The 18,811-nt window shown below is 42.6% G+C and overlaps 2 protein-coding genes across 5 annotated transcripts in view; one reads left to right on the forward strand and one right to left on the reverse strand.

Moving 5' to 3' along the window:
- nkain4 (sodium/potassium transporting ATPase interacting 4) overlaps positions 1 to 1,050 on the reverse strand; it is a 42,522-nt gene extending 41,472 nt beyond the window's left edge. For both annotated transcript variants that reach the window (XM_029506263.1, XM_029506264.1), the window contains exon 1: positions 735 to 1,050. In XM_029506263.1, coding sequence (XP_029362123.1) covers positions 735 to 788 — 54 coding nt within the window. In that variant the 5' untranslated portion in view covers positions 789 to 1,050. The remainder of the gene's footprint in view (positions 1 to 734) is intronic.
- A 4,362-nt stretch (positions 1,051 to 5,412) lies between these two features.
- The window catches only part of LOC115046170 (uncharacterized), a 35,173-nt gene continuing 21,774 nt past the window's right edge, over positions 5,413 to 18,811 (forward strand). For all 3 annotated transcript variants that reach the window (XM_029506363.1, XM_029506365.1, XM_029506364.1), the window contains exon 1: positions 5,413 to 5,748. The gene's annotated coding sequence lies outside the window, so the exon portion shown is untranslated. The remainder of the gene's footprint in view (positions 5,749 to 18,811) is intronic.

The raw sequence follows: 18,811 nt of genomic DNA on the forward strand, positions 1-18,811 counted from the left end.
AGAGACAGAAATGCAAGCATGACATCAGATGTTTCCCATCATGAATCAACAGCAACTCTGAATACTTAGCTAATACAGACAGAGGCTTTGAGCAAACATGATGCCTTAGTCTAGTATGATGTCAGGTGGTAGTTGAGTGGATAATAGGTCACCAGAACAATATTCAAAAGGGCAAAATCAATAAATCTACTGATGCACTTTCATCACATAGCATAGTTACCCTGATACTGTCCATCCCCGTGCCACTGCTTGAGTATGTTGCTGCTGAGAAGAGCTGACTTCCAAATACCATATGTTTTGTGGCATAGCTGTAAATAGCTTCATGAATCAGCTAAAGTAATAATAATAATAATAATAATAATAATAATTACACAACATAATGTAATATTACTGAATACAATTGCTGGTCCAACACAATTTCAGCAAAAAGGCTACGCCAGTAAGGAAAGCCAGAAAATATGGAAACGTAGAGATTTGCTTATAGTGAGCATGTGGTTACTTATAGTGAGTGATAAAACTTTTCAAATGTGCTGATGTACCAAGAATATCTCCGAACAGTGAGTACCATGTGACATTCAGCCCTCGGCTGAACAAGGCACACACTGCTGCCTCAAGAAAAACACACACTTGGCTGTAAAGTATCATCACGAGAAAATCACAGCAGCACTGACGCTTTTCATCGCATTGCCACCAACTTGCCAAACAACAAGTAAGAGCAGTGTGGGTCAACTCACCAACTGTAAAGTGCAAATAAAGATGAGAGTGCATCGCCCACTGCAGCAGCCCATTGTGTCAGCGGGGACAGCGTGACTCTGAGTCGGGAGGAAAGGACTCGGGAAAGGGTCTGAGGAGCTCCGGATGTGCCGTCCACGCTCAATCCTGATCCAGGCACCGGGGTCCCATTCTCCTCCTCCTCTCCGGCGTCTCCCTCAAAGAAATCGGGTATTAAAAATGCTAATAAAAACCCGGGGGAATGTCGCTCTGGCTGGTTTGCTGTCTGTCTCTCTGTCTGCGCTCCAGCTGCCCGGACGCACTTGGGGTGACTGGTTAGGTGGCTGGATGGTTGTGAACCGGCGTGTGAGAGGAAAGGAGGGGGAGGAAGAAGGGGAGGAGGAAGGAGGAGTGGGAGGAGGAGTAGTGCTGGGGTGTGTGTGTGGGGGGGGGGGACCGGGGGTCGATGGGTCTGACCGAGGGTGGTGTTTCCTGGAGGGTGATGGGTGGGAAGGGAGCGTGTGCGCTTTTACGGAATCAGACAGTTTTAACTGAAGCCAATCAGTTTATTGTCATGGTGATCAGATCCGTAATTAAAACCCACGTGCCAATCAGACACACTGGTTGAGTGGGTGAATCCAAAATTTGATGGGGCGTTGTGTTGATGGAAGTCCAATATACGGCCACTTCTGTCTCTTCACGATGTCAGCGTCTGATTTTGAGACGGAGCCGGACGGTCCTCCTTCGGGTGTGCTGAGGAGGGGCGCCGTTTTGGACCGGGCCTGCTGCTGGTGGACGACAGGCGCCATCTTGTGACGACACGATTAGACGCAAGCGGGCGAGTTTCCCCGCAACGTTTCCATCAGTCTGCGGGGCCACCATTCAAAATGGAAGCGCAATCTTTGTTTTTATTTATCTTCTATATATTTTATGTCAAGGCAAAGGTTGAGCAGCAACTTCACCTGGATGTTGATACGTAGACGATTTAATTTCATTCAGATGACACTTTCCCCTTTATGTTGGAATTTTGTGTGGGGGGGTTGCAACTACCTCCCCTGTTCTTTCTAAATCCTCCTCACCCTGACAGACACTTTGTTTGGGTCGCCATTTGCCTTCTGGGCAGCCACTGCTCAGTATGATTTATAATGGAAAAGATGTTAAAAGCACCTCTCTCGGCCATCCTTTTCGTCGTCCTCCTCTCGGAGTGTACACAGGCCGGTCCTTCGTCTCTCCTCACCACCAGCTTGATAAATGTTTTACGGGTCTCTGGACTGACTGTGGAAACACTTCCCATCTCATTTCATCACTCTCTGCTCCTTTACAGTGCACCATGCCGCTCCTTCCATTCTTCTCTCCCCTCCTTCGTCCCACGCCAGCCGGCCGGCCCGAAGGGACCCCCCCCCCCCCCCCCCCCCCCCCCCAGTCCTCCCCCACGGCCAAAAATAACCGCAGGGTATTCATGAAAACCGATTTGGTCACTTCTTTTTTAGATAAAGGAAATTAAAGATTTTCTTTCATCATGAGCCTCTCACACCAGAGGAACAGGCACTCCATTCGCATCAGCCCCGGGTTAATGAGTAATAGTTTGTTATCCTTTGATAATTTCATTCTTACTTTTTATTTTGTTTGCTTGTTTTTTTACAGTCATACTTTATTGTTTGATGTAATTTTTTATACAGCCAGGAAGTTCCTCCTGTTCAGTATTATGTATCCTTACTCTCGTGTTTGGTCATCTGAGAATTTATAGTTATCTTGTTTTCTTACCATAGAGCGTATAGGCGTATAGGCCTGTGTTTTGTTTTGGTTTTTTTTTGTATGTTTGTTTGTTTGTTTTTTTTTTTACTTTTCTTTTCAACAGTCAGTTGCCAATATTTGGGGTCAGGAACTTATTTTTCATGCTTTATTTACGATTTTGTTTGTTCTTTTGGCCCAAACACATTTCACTACTAATTCAGGGTAATATTGTGTATATTTGAAATGCAGTTTCGACTCCTAAAATACATTTCTGAGGGTTTAAACAAAGCTTGGCAGCAGGATGTGAACTTATACTACGTGGCCTGCCGATTCATCAAATGCAGGCAGAGTTTTGCCTGTGTGTATTTGTGTGCCTATTCCGTGGTATTAACCAATTTTTTACATTTTTTTTTTTATTCTGTAATATTTTCCACTTTTTACTGTTACACAATAAGACAGGAAGAGCCCAACCTACAACAAGAATACATTAGTGACTATCCTGCACTTTTTGCATGCATGAAGCTCACTCATTCAAAACTGCATTTCTTATGAGAACATGCTTTTGAATGCAAGCCATAAAGATGTCTGTTTGTGTGTGTATGTGGGTCGGCAGGCGGGTGAGTAGAGCTGAAGCTGAAATAAGGTCACTCTTACAGTTCTGTTAGAAGCTTTGATGGAGGTTCTCCTTGTGTTGCCATACTGCCATTTTGGCCAACACATCCTTATCGACCTACTCAGTGTGTATGTGCATGTGTGTCCAGAGCACTTCTTTCATGACAAGTGTGTCCAAACCCTTGGGGGCTGCTGTTCTCCACTAATATGAAGTGACAGGACAGCCAGTGGTGCGCTGCTCTGAGGGGACCTGCATTGTGGTTGAGACCCCAGAGTCTGGCTTAGAGTGGACAACAATAGGAAAAAAGACCTCAAAAGGACAAGGCTTTTCTCTTTTTGAAAGTGTCTAAGGCTGTCACTTCTAGTTTCCCACCCTTCCTTTCTTTCTATTCTCACACATTTGGCGCTCCAACACACCAGTGAAAATCCATCTTGCAGACACACACACAACAGAGAAGTTGCACTATTGCCAATTCATCATTTCTGATGCTGATGGAGACGCAAGAGCATATTCCAACCTTGCTTATAATTTCAACAGCCTGAATTATTCCCCAAATGATCATGGTTCAAGCAGTAGTTTGCTTTACACTACAGGCTTCCAAATGATGGTATTACTCAGGCTGCAGTACCATGTGTCACCTGGGCCTCTTCTGTGGGGAAGGCATATTTTGCACACCTACTGTGACAAATACTACACCATAAACTAACCTTAAATCAGCAGCAAATGAGCTGCTACATGAAGTCCAGCGCCATAATACATTTATCAACACAAACTAGCCCACAAAACTGCAAATTAAGGCTACCACTGGTTATTTGACAAGCATATGAATGCTTTCTTTATTTAGGCCCATTCTCATAATAGTTCAAGATAATGTATGCCCCCTTGGAGGCAGAGTTTCATCAGATTTTACTCCTTTTTTTTCGGCCATGAAGAAAATTCCAGACTCGATGAAGAATAAATACAGAGGCTATAATGAGGAGCATGTCAATAATTTATAATGGGATTATGCCTTGGTGGAGAAATACTGGTGCCCAGGATCATTTTGAGTCGTTGGTGTTATTTCAGCCCTAGCCGGCTGAGGGCGCTCGTCTAAGAGGTCGGTTCTAATTGAATGGGCGCTTTCTCAGATGTATCAAGTCCAACACAAACTGGGAAAGTGCAGGAAACTGGGCAGGGTTTCTTCAAAATAAAAGCATTTTTATCAGTTGGAGAGTTCAGTCCTCAAAATATACGCTGTTTATTGTGCAATGATAAAAAAATATGTTTGTAAGAGGTATATTTCCTTTCTCAATTACACGCAGTAAAGCGCGTAAATTGGACAAGTAAAAGAGACAGATTAGTGCACTTATTCTATCTTGTATCTGAACCAAAAGAGCTGGAGTTGATAATTGTGTGTACGTGTATCCCTTTTCCCAAAGTTTGCACTATTCCCCCCATATCCACCACTAGATAAAGGCTAAGTTAAAGTAACAATTGTGCATATGCTGAAAGCATGCAGGCTAAATACGAACCCAGAATATATATTATTGCACAATGTTAAGAGTTTGTTTCCGAAATCAGGAAACATCGGGTTAAACTGCACACATTCAGATTTCATTTAAGCAGTTCTATTCATTTGTTTTTGCCACTAGAGTGCTTGTTCGCCCACCTGGAAGTCAAAGGCTCTTCAAGTACGACTGAGATGCGTCCACTGGCCTCTGTCAAGACAGACTCAGGTGTGTCATAGTTCCACATTTTGCTCGGCATGGTAATCTCACCAAAATCATCTTTTTGTGAAGTTTTGTGAACGATGAAACTTAGACACAATCGTCGGAAGCATGCTAACGCTAATGTTAGCACAGGATTGTGACTCAATTTGACTTTCGCACTCACTTTGATCGGTTGTCTGCTCGTTTTCGCTCTCAGGATTAAAAAAAAAAAACACCATTTACTTTTCTTCCCGCTTAAGTGGGGAATATAAATCCAATTTCCTCCGATTTTAAACCTGTTTTACTATTTAAATACTTAGACGTTGTTCTTACTAGTTGGCCAGCATTGCACATTGTTAATTTAAGGAACTCAAGCTAACATAAATACTTTAATTTCAAAATCAACGCATTTTGCCGTGTTATTATTATGACATGTTATGCAAATAAACAATCCGCCATATATATATGAGGATGATTCCATGTATGATTTGGCTAGGCCTGACTCTAGCTTGAGGTGTAATTCTCATTTTTTTTTTATTTTGCAACCGCCGGATGATGGTCTTATTTTGAAAACCTGTACAGGAAACCGATGAAGTTGTTTCGCGTTGATCGACGGCGGTTTCAGTCACATGGTGCTGCCTGACCGAGAGCTGATGGAGCCAGATGAGAGAAGCAGGAGACGAGCCCCTCCGGCTGCGCGTCAGCATCCCCTCAGATAGGGATCACTCCTGAGCAGCAGACCGAGACACCTGCGACCGGAGCACGGAAACAATATCTAAAGGCCAATCCCCTTTGACCTGTAGCAGTTTTTTTTTTAATTAATTAATGAATTTTTTTCAAATATATAATGTCAAAGAAGAAGAGTAAGGGGAGGCTGTGAGGAGGCTGGAGCTTTGCGAAGAATGATAGTGAGGATCGAGGCGCGCTGTCCCAGGAGAACTCATCTGAAGAGCCGGCCGCTGGAGACCGGGATGCTCCTCTAACGCACCGGAGGGGGGCCGAGTGAGTACTACACACCGTCTCTGTCGGGCTTCACTTCGGTGGCATGTTGGCAGTTTTTTGGGCTGATCCGCCCTGTGATTCCCGTCCCGCTGTATCGCCTCTGAATTGCACCCCTGCCCGATCCCACCTGTCCGATCGATCATTCATAGGCTTCTCTGTAAAGTGTAGCGTCGCCGGTTTGGTCAGCGATGTGAGAAAGTTGCAACGTTCATTTGGAAACGGTACACTTTAACCCCCCACCCCCCCAGCCCCACCGCCTCTCTTCCTTTCCTGCACACACCCGTAACTTAATGCATGCGCGCATCAAGGTTTAATATCGAGCAGTGCGTGATCTGGAGGTCGATCGTGTTCCTGTAAAGTTTTGATTAGAGAGGACATGTGTTGCACGCTGCGGCCACAGTCAGTGTTGGGCTAATTAATGAGGCCTTTGTGAGGGGCTTCCTATCACCGGCACTCATCACTAATCCGCTGATGGCCCAGAGGGCGTGGGTTGCTGTACGTGATGATAAGAGAAAAGGCGCCAGCTCCACTTGGGTTGATTAATTATGGACTCAGCTGATGAACTCAGTGAGTGTTAGGAGCAAACACAGACATGTCGACCAGGAACACGGGCTTCTACTGTCAAGTGAATGTGTCCATTTCCAAAAATTGATTGGTAAGGGAGGATATTGAGGGGTTTCTTTTGCCAAAACCCAAGTGAAAATTTTTAGGACACACCAACTGCTGGCCTGGAAAGGATGTGACTTCTAAGTGAAACTCAGATGTGTTTTAATTCTCACCACACATCTGATGGAGCCTGCATGATTTTCTCACCTGTATCAAATGATGGAGTGTGCTGCTAAATGCATGGGTGTTGGTGTGAGTAGAACTTCCTGATCAGGCTCACTGCATATATATGAATGAATTCCATTTACTATGCAGCAAGGGTTCCCATCTCCAGTGTGTAGGCGTGCATGCGTGCCTATGTGTGTGTATTTCATCTCATTACACTCATTGTGTTGACTTAAGCAGGAGGGTCACCCCTGGGGCCAATTCTCTTGCCTTATTGAAAAGTGATGCCCTGAATTACACCACACTGATTGCAGAAGTACACGGAGAGAGGCGTTTCGTCTGAAGCGTCATGTATGGATATGGCGTATATTTCCAAGCACAGATATGTCTGCGCATTACACAATCATCCATATGAGGCCACCCCCCACTCAACACAAGTGCACTCTGTTGAGAGGTGCTTAACTCTTGGATCTAGCACATTTCATTTTTGTGATAGAGTTCCGTCTCTGGTTCGAATCCTGGGCAATTACATTCACAGTCTACCCACGCACACTTCGTACAGGGGCTCCTCTATTTGTGGTTGTTCTACAAACTGACAGAAAACCCTCTCTTTCTTTGAGCCTGTGTGCTGCATTCCTCCCGAGGTGTTCTCAATATTCTCCCTGTGTCTGTATTAAACATCTAGCATGTCGAACTGCAGGCGCAGGGCCGGGCACTTTAAGGCAGAGTCAGCCTTCTGTGGAGGGTGACGGAACAGTCAGATGGCCCCCACAGGGCAGAGAACAATTCCTGCTGCTGATGCACCCAAGGCGACAGGACTAGAGCGTTCCTTCCTCCTCCAACCCTCCCTCCTCCTGTCTCTCCCACCCGCCATCCCATCATCCCTTCCAACCTTCATCTCGTAGAAATGACCATATTTTCTGAGACTCACTTGAACACCTGCACCACACAGCTTCTCCCCTTCCATCTCATGCATTCACACACGTGTGAAACATGCCTTAGGATTAATGTTTATGAGATCATAAATCATATCAGGATGTTGTGTTTGACCATCACATGCTTTATATCCCTTAATTTCTTGTGTACACACACACACACACACACACTCACTCACAGTCTGAGTTATGCATGAAGTCAACTTTTGCGATGTGATGTAACATTCAGTTTTTGTTCACTCGGTCAGATATCAGTTAATGAAATCGTTTTTTAGCATTTAGGTCATTGTTAGTGATGGTGTCATACTGGACTGCGTTATGTTGAGATGTGTTTTTAATTTCTAATACTCTGTCAGAACTGAACATGACAATCTTCATAAAGGTTTGGTTTTAGATGTGGCATTGAGGACTGTGCTGGTGTACTTGGTCTAAATAGCCTACTCTTATATACATCTGCACTTGTGTCCTTTACACACAGCACTATTTTCTGTTACACATACAACCATACTGCTTAAGTAATAGAATAAGAGCGATCTCAGATTTCTGGTGTGTGTTGAAGTCAGTGTGAGTGTGAGTCTGAGTTTTGACACAAAGATACGAGTAGTTGATGTGTGTATTGTTAGCCAAGACATGTCCTGATACTGCACAATTCAATGGCTGCGTAAGGTAAGTAATCGAATTAACGCTGGTGATCTTGCTGTTGAAGTTTAAATTGTAGCCTTTATTTTAATTCTCATTGATGGCCAAACATTTTGATAACTTCCGTTGTGTAGATACAGACTTTGTTTTCAAGAAAGCTGTAACGCAATTAGAAACCGAAAACTTGAGTATGATCTCAGACTACCTTCCTCTTCAGTAAGACCTGCATTTTCAAAGGCACACTCTTTTCGCATGCACATTTCTCACCACATACACAGTCATCCTTTTTCATCCACATTTGTTCTGTCATATGGTATGAAAATCACAAACATAATCATTGTCCACAGACACTTTAATAGCTATCATACACATTGTAAATTTCTTACAGACATTCCCAAAGACAGTTATCATCTCAGCCACACTACATATTCTTCTATACATCATATAAAGACAGAGCCTGATGGCGTCTGACTGAAAATTATAATATTTGTATGCAGGAGCACAGTGGTTCAGTTATTGAGGTGTTGTGAAAATATCAATGATTGTCTGTAGCCTTGGCTTGTTTGTATAAGGTGTGCGCTGGTCTGCCCTGAGCTTTATGGAAGACACATCAAATGATCCGTGAATCTCCAAAGTCTGTTGTGCACGTGTGTGTGTGTTCATGTCAGCTGTGTGCAGAATAGCTCAGGGATTTTGGGGCCAAACAGTGGCCAGTCAACCAGACAGATGTGCCCTCGCCTGGACTTGTAGTATGGGGCCTCATACTGGCCTGCCACCCAGCATTAGTGCCATGGATCCATGACCAAAGGGTTCAAAACTCCCTGTCTGCATAAAATGCTCTCAATTATTAATGCTGCGTACAAGGCAATAAGGAGCCATACTAAGACCATAGAAAGAATGAAAGAAGGAAAGAAAGAGAGAGGATTGACAAGCATGCATGTGTAATTTAGTGGTGAGGTAAACATTTGATGTCCACATTAAACATAGTTCACCATAGCAACCCGAGAAGAATGAAGGGACTGTAGTGATGATATTCTAGTTACTGTTCTCATTAAAAAAAAAAACAAATAAAGGAAAAAAGACTTCAAACTTCAATCCATACATTTGAAGTACAGTTGTACAGGATCCTCCTCATTAATGGGTGTTTAGGATCCTTCATCTCACTGTGCACTAAATACATTTCAGGCCTGGCACAGTATAGCAGTAACTTGCCATTAGAGCAGGGGCACTGTAATTCATAAGTATTGATTCATGTCTCAGCAGTGTTACAGCATGATGTTCCTGAGCGCCACTATATACCAGAGCAAACACAATAAATAAAGCAGCAAAGAAAAAGCAGTGATTTACATAGATATGCTGTTAACTCTCCATTATTTCTAATGCGATACAATCATAAGAGAAGAGCCAGAAATAATATGTTTGTTCTGAACATTGCAGCTCTATTAAAATATGGAGACAGGGCACTCCATCCTCTTTTCCCATTTAACAGCCACATGAATGGAGTGAAAACATTTTCCTCTACTCAACCTTGTGCCAGTATTTGGTGCTTGTTAAATGGAAATTGGTTTCCGCAACAATTTTCAATCAATGAAACCTTCTAATTTATTGATATACCTCATGATTTCACACCTGGATAAAGCTTTGCCACTCTTCCACAGGAAGTTAACACTTTGTTAGTCGTTTGTAAAATGTGCAATCGCTGTTTCCACTTGCCGTTTGTCTTCTTTTGGTCCCAGAGGCCTCAGCCACTCTGCCCCCCCACCTCTGGAGCTCCCTCCCACCACACATTGGAAATATTAACTCATTTTCCACTTTTAATTCAGCCCTCAAAACCCATCTTTGAGACTGGCATATTTTGTTGACTGGTCTTTTTATTATTATTATTATTATTATTATTTTCATGTATCATTATTATTCTATTATTCTAATTGCTGTTTAAACCCATTTGTTTTTAACCCATTGTTAAGGTTAAATGTTTTTTTTTTAATCATTATTATTATTATTATTATTATTGTGAGTAAAAGATATAAGTAAACAAGGCTTTAATTTCTAGATTTGGCATTTTTAATACCTACATTAATTTTCTTTTTGACAAGTTAATAGTAATGGCATGCATTTATCTGTTCATGTCAGTAGATCAATCATCTGCACTGTAATGTGCAGGTTCAAGTGTGAAAGAGAAATAATAATGGATTATCTCTGGTGTTTTTAAAACATGTAATCATGCCTGGATCTCATTGACCCGAGAACCCCTTGCCTTTTGCCACGCAAGCATTTTATAATAACTGAATAACAAAAGACAGTTACCACAAATTTGGTGAGCCAAAAAAGTGTTTGGAGGATTTTGTGACTTTAAAATCATGTCAAATCAATGAAGTTAGAAGTTTAATCTACTCAAACAGCGAATCATCTGGGTCTCAGCAGCAGGGACGGGATGCTCTGCTTTATCGCATTTACATGTTTTGTTTTTTTGCTGTTAGAAGATCCTGAGGTCCTGATTTGGGCTCAGCTTGGCAACAGGTTTTTTTTTTTTTTTTTTTTTTCAAATACTGCCTGGCATATATCATCCCAGCAAGATACTGGAAGTGGGAACAAATTCTCACAATGTTCATTCAACTCCTACTGTTAACCAGCAAACACAGCTGTGGTTTGTGATTCCTGTTCATCTTGTACAAGAAATAATTCACAAAGAAATCAGGGGTCAAATTGGTCAAACCAGTCACATACTCGGACTCAGAAGAGTAGTTGAGGGGACCCTCGCTCTCTCAACCCAGCCGGTCGAGGCAGATGGCCGCCCCCCCCCGAACCCGGTTCTGGCCGAGGTTTCTGCCTCTTAAAGGAAGTTTTTCCTTGCCACAGCCGCTGAATGCTTGCTCATCGGGGGATCTGTTGGGCCTCTTTAAATAAGAGTTCGGTCTAGACCTGCTCTGTATGTAAAGTGCCTAGATGCAACTTTGTTATGATCGTTATAATAAATAAATCTGATTTGATTTGACACAATGTGTTACAGGATTTAGTGTTCAAATGTTTTACTATGTTTGTGCAAGTGGGGTACATGTGGATTTCCACAGTTTCCTAAACCATCTGTTCACATTTGCACATGAACACACGCTTTGCTCTGAGCGCAGTGATGTTGTTGACATAAGTATGAACCATGGCGTTCTATTGTAAATGTGTCTTCCTGTACTAGACGCAGGCAGCCAGTGTAACTGCAGCGTGCGCCGCTTGGCGAGTTCACCTTTGCAACGGTAGCTGTCTATCGATTCCTCCTGACAGTCACACAGGTGTTGACGATGGACGATCGGCCTCTTCACTCAAAAGGAGGCGAGGACAGCAGAGCGTTCATGCTGACTGCTGTGTTTATTTATTCATTAACAGGCAGCTTGCTGCTCGGGGCTGCCTCATAGGACTGTTGTCACCCTTTTCACCTCCTGAGGTTTGACATGGCAGTACATTTTGGTACCATATCTTTCTTAGGGTGTGCAGGATCACATACACACACACACACACACACACACACACACACACACACACACACACACACACACACTCAGTAGCATCCACTTCACCCTGATGCTTACCATGAATGAGCGAAACTGTGGAGCGACAATGAAAGCTGAAGGAAGAATGAAGGGTGGAGTCGAGGGCTCTGGGGACCAGGCCAAAGCAGATCCTATATTGATTGGTTCAGTAAGAGAATCCTCAGGCTTTTAGTGGTGCTGCTTAATAAAGGTGGCTTGTAGAAAGAGAGATCACATCAGCTGAACTCCACTCCAGAGGCTGCCTTTGACTTTAAAGAATTGTTCTTATAAGCAAGAGAGAACTAATCCATTTAGGTTACCTTTTTTTTTTTTGTTGTTGTTTTACATTAAACAACTTTTAGAGTCAGGTATACCTCTTCACGCAAGGACTCGTGTCACATTGGCGTTTCCTCTGTGAGGTCACTTGCACAGTTAAGGCTTTCAGAAGTGAAATAAAGGGCACTGAGTCTTCCCACCTGTTGAGCACAGATGTTGAGCATACTGTTGCGGGCGTGTGATCTCCCCATGTCGAGACCAAAGCAGCCAAATCTATGTTTGCACCTTTTACACAGTACATAGCAGGATCACACGAATTCGATCTCCAGATCTTGTACTGGGTGTGAGTGCACTTGTTGCAGTGTGGATGTGGTTTCTGCATTGACGGTCTTTTTTGCTGCACGCACCCTATCTGTCTATCTTGGTGCTATGTCAAGAGCTGGATTCAGAGAAACACTGAGCTATTTTTGGAGGCAGCAGTTTGTGTTAGGCAAGAAAGTGAACTGACACAACTGGGGTCGAGATTTCTTGTTGCCTGAAAACCCTGAGAATGTGTTTATTTAGTACTTTTCTCCCCCGACACTTTACAGATTGCACCTAGTTCCCATCAGATAATGGATAGATATGGAAGGAAGCTGCGCATTAAAACACGAGAAAAACACCATCACACACTGACAATTATTATCACACTTTTTAGTGTAAAATGAGTTTTTAAATCAGGATGACAGTTATCTCTGTATCCAGCACATTTGAATTTTTGTGTAATGGATACAAGGAAATTGATATTTTAGTCATCATTTGACATTTCATCACATAGATTTTAAGACAGTTAGCTTGCAGAATAACTTTGAAGAATGTGGATCGTGTGATATTGGTGTGTGTCTTATTGAGAGAAGGGCTGCAGCTATTTTGGGCTGTTTTTGATGATTTAATTTTATTATTTATGTATTCACCTCCACATGAAAGAGAGTCAGGGTCCCAAGTGGTTGCTGTCTTTTTCTCTCTCACACACTTTCTCTATCTTTCATGCAAACACACAAATCCATATTTACACAACAATTTTGTAAATAAGCACAATTACTCTTATCTTTGTATAACAATATTATATATGATGTTATATTTTTTTTTATGTATCTGAGAGGATGCACTTCCATTCTCCCTCAGAACTGATGTGAAGCCCCAGTGTAATATGATGCATGTGTGTTTGTGTGTGTGTGTAGTTAAGTGTGTTTGCGTGTGCTTGTACTTGTTTAACGAAAGCACTTGCTGTGTTTGCCCCTTTCATTCACCCATCTGATCGATATCAAGCTGCGTCTGTCAGCGTGGTCGCTGTCATGGAATCACTGCTAACCCCATTAACCAAACAGCGTACTAACCCAATTAGCTGAACCCCGACACTATATTAACCTGATTCACGCAGCCACAGCCACACAGATCCTACTGGCAGCAAATGTGCAAGGCCAGTGGGTCAAATACCAAATCTTTGGTTTCTTCTGTGCTGAGCATGAAGTGTTAGCGTGAAGTAATCTCACAAAATCCCTGTTTTACTCATTGGTGTCAAAGCACACCACAATTATAAGAACAATCTTAGCACAACCAACTAACTAACTTTAGCCAAGCACTATGTAGAGATAAAGTAACCTCTACTGAGTTATGTCCTAGAACTATTTGTGTTGTAAGATAAGTTCTTTTGGAAAAGGCACCAGCAAGTCACTAGTCTGAAAATTAAGCTGCCATTGGAAAATTAAATGATTATTTCAGAAAATTATAAACATTTGCTGGTTACAGCTTCTCAGGTGTGAAGATGTACATGAAATTAAGTTAAATAATTTGGGGTTTATACTGTTTGGTTTTGGGGCCGATTAGGTAATTGGAAGATGTTGACATGGGTCGTGTGAAATTTAAATAAAATTCATTGTTTTCCTTTTTCTTTTTCAAAATCATTAAAAAAATCAATGTGCAAGATGATGTGGTTTTTAAAATAATTAGTAGCATGCCTTTTTAATTAGTATCATTTATTTCAGTTGATAGATACTGGTGCTGGCCAGAATAACGTAGAATCTTGTTCTTCTGGCTTTGACTGTGATTTATGTCATTTAGTCAAATGATCAATTGACAGTGCTAAAGCCCTGATCCAATAGTTGGGATTTCCAATTGATTTGAATGGGTTGTCCTTGAAAGATGGTGAAAAATATCTCTTTCTCTGCTCAGTCGATCACAAGGTGCCAAAAGTTGCAGTATCCTTGAACCACCCCTTGATGCAGACTCCAAAAGGGACTAAAGTAGTCTTGGCTTGACATGTACCACACTTCTTAGCCCATTTTGGGGATTAGACAGGAGTTAAATGGGGTCAGACACTCTCAAAATGGCGATGGCTTTTCCCATACATATGTAAAATGTATGCTTTGAACTGGATTGTCAAAATTGTCACTGTACAGTGGCAGTTTAGAGACCAGTGGGACTGAATGAGCTGTTGTCACATTAAACAAGCTAATCTCTCACATGCCAGGATAATGATGTAAGATAATGATATTCTATTTAATATGAAAGCTTTGGGTTTCAGCTTCAAACATCATAAATCATTCCGGCGGGATGGTATTAGTCACCTGTGACTTTTCCACAGTGGCTGTGAGTAGTTTAACGGATGAGCAGGAGTTGTAACTTGGCAGAGGCTTTGCTCGCGTGGAGGTGTAAGGTAGGTGGCCTTGGACAAGAAGTGTTAAGAAAGGCAGCATGACTCACCTAGAGATGAGCCTCTATACTCCATTGAGAAGCAACGCACAGAACTCTCCCTCCTCTCTCCTCTCCATCTGTGGTGTCGTGTAAGATAGGGAAGGAGATGGAGAGTGATAGTAAACATGCATGTAGGTTAACATTTCAGAATCCACCTGGGGTAATGGTTTTTCCATAAGCCGCCATTGTTGGGGCTGACCTGGCTTTTAAGACTGAATCAAATCGATGGCTTCTCCATCTGAGGCTGGGAAGAGCAGGGCAGCCTCTTTCTGTCTGCAATGCCACGATAACGCAGCTCAATGGGTACCAACCACCTTTCAAATGGAAATGGAATATCCACTGAAAATTAGACACAGACGTGGATGGTGCTTAGTCCTGGCCAGTGAATGGGAGATGGTAGAACAACGGTGGTGGGGTGTGCCGCGCTTTGACTTCATCGTGTGAGAGTTCAGCTATTTACAGAGCGTTTAAGGTTTGCGTTGTGCTTTGTTCAGGGTTGCATATTGAGGCATATAAGGTTTTGATGCAAGCCTGCAAGTGCAGAGCGTGACTCACCCAAAATCATGGAGGCGTCTGCCACGAACATTATGCTAACTTACTGTATGCACAGTGTCGGTTCGTTCTTCCTGTCTCCCACAACCCTCCCCCCTTCTCCACATCCCCACATCCTATCTCTGTTCATCCCTCATTTTGCTTACAAACACCCATGCACACCCAGGGAAACTCAAGCTAAGGGGGCGTATTCATAAAATGCTGACATAGAAAGCGAATTCTATGATCACTGCCTCAATCTTGCAAACCCTGCGAGGAATGGTTTGAGATGAATCACTCATAGAGCTTGCCTGTCCTAAAGATTAAAGTTGAGGGAAGTGTGCATGAAGCTACCATGGCTTGAATTGGTATATTTTGTGTGAAAATCAGCTAATACCTCTTATTAAAAGCATTTGTTACATTGTTAACCCACTTCTACTATAGAACAAAATGATGTGTGCAGGATTTATTGAATTTAAAATAATAGATTAAAATAAAATAAATAAACGTTTATGCACTGGTGGAGGATGAAGAGGATTTTCAAAAGAGTAGCCTGATCTTCTTTACTGAGACAGGGTTCCATGAGGTTAGCACGGACATTGGGTTTGATGGCTTGGATCTCGCAAATCCAATGGTGGATGATTGGTGCATCCTGTTAGACACTACATGGGCCAATTCAAAAAAAAATGACCAAGTTGGCTGAGGCCACTGCTGTGCTCATTCCATTGTTGAGTGTAACTCTTACAAGGAGGAAGGTCATGCTTTTGCAAGTTGCTAATCGCAATGTTTATAATTGCGTTTTCAATTAAAATTGGATTAATTGGTCAGCCATTGGGCAGCACGGTGGCAAGATCATGGGTTCAGTTCCCAGCCTGGGTCCTTTCTGTGTGGAGTCTGTGTGGGTTTCCCCCACGTACTCCGGTTTCCTCTCACCATCCAACGACATCATGTTTGGGTTAACTGGTGACTCTAAATTGTCCGTAGGTTTGAGTTTCAGTGTGAGTGGTTGTTGGTCTCTGTGTGTCTGTGTGTTGGCCCTGTGATGGACTGGCGATCTGTTCAGGGTGGTACCCCGCCCTCACTCAATGTGAGCTGGGATTGGCTCCAGCAACCCCTGCGACCTGGAAACGAAAGAGCTGTTGAAGATAAATGTGATCTATCAAACTTAGACAGATAATTTTGTCTGTGCGCTCTTGATCTTGTTTTTTTGTGAATTTACTGTATATAATAACCTTCTGTGTGTCTATGGGAGAGCTGCAGGCTGTAAAGCTGATTTAAAAAAAAAAAAAAAAAAAAGCCACTGAGCGGGTGTGGTGTGGTAAATGGTTACATGGAAGTGTTGACATGTGTAACTGCTCCAATTGGCTCACTGGAGTTGTCCTCAGGGAAATAAGGGCAGAAGCGGAGATAGGCTGCCCCCGACAAAGGGTTGTGTGCCTGTTTTTACTTTGAAGACAAAGATCGATGTCAAGAAAAGCCACAAATGTGCAAATCGTGAAGATGTGGAAAAATTCTGTGTGTATATGCTCGTGTTTCAGTCTGTGCATGTAATTAGGTTAGACTTTCTATTATCGCATGTTAATGTTTGTCTTGTTTGCGTGTGAATATGTGTACATAGTGTCTATGTCCACAGGCTGTGAGTGCAGTGTGTTTGTTCAGGACTTCCTAGGACTCCATATGGTGTCAGGATTGATAAATATGCTCTAAGGGCAGCACTCAGCAGCTGTTTGTGGACTCACGGCTGTGCACACTGACTCACGGTCTTTTCAAATCTACTGTGTAACGGTGTGTGGCCATAGGCTTCCAATCATAAGCCCAACATGAAGCGTACAATACACCCACAACATTTCTGGTTTAAATCTACCCAAGTAAAAATAAATAAGTAAATAAATCTACCTTACTGACAAATGAAGCTCCCCAATTGTTATGTTTTCCTCAGCACCTTTGATTCAAACAAAGAACTATGAAAAATAACTGATTTGTGTTGGGAGGGAAATAAGTACATTTTACCAACAACAGCCTCAAAATGTTTTATTTTCATACCACATGAGCAACACTGTACAAGTTTCTTAAAACGCCCTTTGGTGCAGAATGGTTGACGCTGTGTTATCTGAATTTCAGTCTTGCTGGTAAATCATAAAGTCTTTTTCTCTGTAAGGAGAGAGGATCGGAGGGTGCGTAGTTGGCTTAGAGAGAAGATAAGGGAACTAATTCTTTCCCCTCTTCTCCTTCTGCTCTTTGATCCTCACCTCCCGCTTCCTCTCTCTTTGATTGCCCTGTTTATGACAGCTCCTTTTCCTTTTCTCCTCTTGCCTCATTCCTCTCCCTCTGCGTGGTGTGGCACGTCAGCAGTTCATTTTCTCATGGAGGTCTTCCCGCACATGCGTGCGCACTCAGACGCATACATAGACACGCACACATGGGAGATGCACTCTGAGCAAGACACACCCGCCCCCTTCCTTACAGAGGTAAAGTGAGTGCACCAGCATCCGCGATGAATAATTGAGTTATCTGGCTCCGCACAGAAATAGCAATCTCCCCACACAAGTGTGAAAACATCACTCGCCAACCGAGACCTGGGAGGTGGCCCTGCCATGTGGGTCGGCACGTGTATGTGCGTGTTTCTGTTTATACTCGTACTTAACTGAGTTTTGCATTATTATTTTTTTTTTACATTTTAGAGTGATAATCAACAGATGCTGCATTGTGCTTGTGACATTTATGAATGTAAACTGAAAACTTAGCAAGTCTGTGATACAAAATTTCAATATATTTCATTATAATCTACAAATTAAGCATAAGGCCTCACAAATTGAGTCCGCCTGTCACATCTTTTTTTCATTGCTTGGGCTGTGATCCCTGTAGGCTGCCATAAATGATTTGAGGAAGCAGACTCTTGGTTGCTTTTGAGTCTGTCATGAGCAAAAGAAATATATTGGTTTTTGATTACAAAACACACAGCCTGAAGCGTGTGCGTCTCACATATATTGTGATAGTTTATGAGGTACAGCTGTACCGTCCAACACAACAGGCCTGCAATAAATACTACCTCTGTGAAGCCTTTAATGAGGGACTGTGTTAAACAGTCATCATCGTTGTAGGTATGTTATATTACTCAAAGGTGTTTCTCTGCTTAAAAAAATTAATTACACAGGAAAATAGGGCAGCTCTTGTATTAACATGTAAAATACAATTTTTTTTTTTTTTTTTTCCGCAAATGCGCAGTGCATCTCAACAGTAAATTCAATAAAGTCATTTGCCACTTCTCTGCAAAGAGGGAGACCTAGTTTTACAACCCTGTATGACTCGGGTGACAGCACCTTTGGAGATAATCATAGCTGTTTAAATCCTCATAATTAGTGGCATTTGGAGAGCTTTAGGATTTTCAGTAAGGACTGACCTGATGTAGATCAGCTGCCAGGTCTGGTAAATGCTCTCCATGCGGCCAACTCCCAGGAGCCGGCTGAAGCAGTCTGAATGGTGACAGAACAAAGCTGAGGGAGCGGAACTGCAGCAAACTGACAAATAAGGCCAAATCTGACAGGCGAATCCTCAGAGCAGCTCCACAGTTTGACAGATCCTTCAGCTGAGGAGTGCATGAGCCAACGCCCTTCACAGCAGCATCATTCATTAATGCTATTTCATAACAATACAGTA

This window comes from Echeneis naucrates, chromosome 7, assembly GCF_900963305.1.
Source record: "Echeneis naucrates chromosome 7, fEcheNa1.1, whole genome shotgun sequence".
Classification (NCBI taxonomy): Eukaryota; Metazoa; Chordata; class Actinopteri; order Carangiformes; family Echeneidae; genus Echeneis; species Echeneis naucrates.